Below are 2,449 nucleotides of genomic sequence, written 5' to 3' on the forward strand. Positions count from 1 at the left end.
CGATTACAAGCAAAAATACGGTTACAATATAGTAATGCGATTACGAGCAAATGAAAGTCCTAAATGTAATATCTCTTGAGGGCATCTGCGTTGATGGCTTTGGGCCACTATCGTCCATTCATCTCGGCTAGGACTACGACTCTTTCGAAAAGTACTTTTCAGACCATATACGGTCCTTGCCAATTTGGTGCGAATTTCTTTTTGTATTCATCTTAATCTGGGAAGACTCGTTTGAGCACGAGCTGTCTTATTTGGAAAAGTCGGGCTCTGACCTGTTTGTTAAATGCACAAGACATTCTTTGATGGTACGACTGTCCGTGACATATTGCAACCATTTTTTTCCGTCTACCATGGTTAGCTGCTCGTATCGGCTTCTAACCCATTCTGCATCATCTAGATTGGCTTCTTGAATGATTCTTAGCTAGGGAATTTCCACCTCTGTGGGTATAACTGCTTTGGTACCGTAAACAAGCAAGTATGGAGTTGCTCCGGTAGATGTTCGAGTTGTAGTTTTGTATCCCAACAAAGTGTAAAGCAACTGCTCATGCCAATTTTTGTAGTTGTCAATCATTTTCCGAAGGATTCTCTTGATGTTCTTGTTGGCAGCCTCTACGGCTCCATTCATCTGTGGCTGATAGGCAGTAGAGTTCCGATAAGTTATCTTGAATTGTTCGCAAATGTCTTTCATTAGATCACTATTCAGATTAGCTCCATTATCCGTAATGATGGACTCTGGCACACCGAAAGGGCATATGAAGTTGTTCTTCACAAAGTCTGCCATGACCTTTTTGGTTACTGACTTGTGAGAGGTGGCTTCTACCCATTTAATGAAATAGTCGATGGCGACTAGAATGAAACGATATCCGTTGGATGCCGGTGGCTCGATGGGTCCGATGACGTCCATCCCCATGCCACGAACGGCCAAGGTGAGCTCATTGAGTGTAGCTTTATTGGAGGAACCTTGATCAGGTCTTCGTGGATCTGACATTGGTGACACTTTTGCAGGAATTTGTAGCAATTGTCCTCCAGATCATCTAGTAATATCTGGGCCAGGATGAATCCATTCATGTGAGGTCCGTATGTCCCTGCGTGTACCTCTTTCAGCAGCTTCGTGACCTCTTCGGCACCTTCATATCTGATCAACCCAAGGCCGGGTGTCTTTTTGTATAGTACTTCTTTGTTTAGGAAGAATCCATTAGCCAACCTCCTGATGGTCTTCTTCTAATTTCCTGAACTATCAGGTGGTATTCTCCTTTCTCCAAGTATGCCTGATGTCGGCGTACCAGGGTTTACCACCCAGCTCTGCCTCGATGTGAGCACAGTGAGCCTGTTCTTCTTTTAAAATGGTCTCCAGTGGATCGATGTAACTGCTTTTGGGGTGCTGAATCATTGATGCTATGTGTTATATCCCGTATTTTTGAACGTCAGATTAATTGCTGAGGTGGGACCCACACATCGAGATTTTTTTGGGACATCTGAAAATTCATATGAATCACATGTGAGAAGTTAAACACAACTCAAGAAGGACCCTTGGGCCAAATCAAAGTGGAAGTCCTCCAAACGAATATTTTTAAGAAAACGTTTTCGGGTGATCTGACTTCAAGGGGCAAAAATCGGTATTATAAGTTTGGAATTTGGAAAAGTACCAAGAAATAGAAGTTGTAGATAATTGAATTAGCTTTCCAACCATAGGTCGTGGGTCCCCAGGTGACGTCGGTACAAGGAGATATGGACGTTTTAAGGTCGAAAGGTCAGTGGGCTAGGCCCAACTCGGGACCAAACCGAGTTGGCCCAAAAAAATCAAAAAAAATAAGTGGGCTAAGGTTTGGGCCTTGTTTGGACGTCCATTTGGTATGGGATTAAGCCCACATCAAGGTTAATGAGTAAATAAAGAGATGACCAAGTCATCTTTTTCATCAAACTCTCTAGAATTTTCAAGAAAGTAAGAACAAGAAAAGGAGGAGAAAAACTTGAAGGCCATTTCGACCAAGATCAAAAACCAACAAGAAAATTGATAAAAATTCTTCAAAAATCATTTTCTACCAAGTAAAGGGTGATTAACAAGGTGGAGTTGTTGTTGGAGCAAGAAAGATTCAAAATCATACAAGTTGTCAAGTTGTAGTCAAGTGAGAAGTTGAAGAATAAAGGTGAGTTTTGATCTTGTTTTATGTGTTATATATGGTTTATATGTGTTGTAGTATGCTAAAATGGATGAAATTCATGAAGGAGAGAAATATAGTACATGGTCGTGTGTATGTATATATGTGTAGGAGTCATGCTTCAATTATTTTAATTAGTGTTTGGTTGTTATTGTTGTGAATGATATGTGGAAAATGGAAGTTGAATGAATTTTGAGAAGTTGTAGTGTGTATGTTGGTGTTGGCCGTGTGGTTATGGTGAAAAAATGGAAGAGAATGAGTCATTTTTATTTAGTATGATGTTGTTGGAA

At 40.7% G+C, this 2,449-nt stretch overlaps 1 protein-coding gene across 1 annotated transcript; it reads right to left on the reverse strand.

Moving 5' to 3' along the window:
- Positions 1 to 421: 421 nt before the first annotated feature.
- LOC132624154 (uncharacterized) lies at positions 422 to 988 on the reverse strand. The gene has a single exon (XM_060338977.1). It carries the CDS (start codon positions 986 to 988, stop codon positions 422 to 424), a length of 567 nt encoding a protein of 188 aa, XP_060194960.1.
- Positions 989 to 2,449: the final 1,461 nt, after the last annotated feature.

The sequence above is a fragment of the Lycium barbarum genome, chromosome 12, assembly GCF_019175385.1.
Source record: "Lycium barbarum isolate Lr01 chromosome 12, ASM1917538v2, whole genome shotgun sequence".
Lineage (NCBI taxonomy): Eukaryota > Viridiplantae > Streptophyta > Magnoliopsida > Solanales > Solanaceae > Lycium > Lycium barbarum.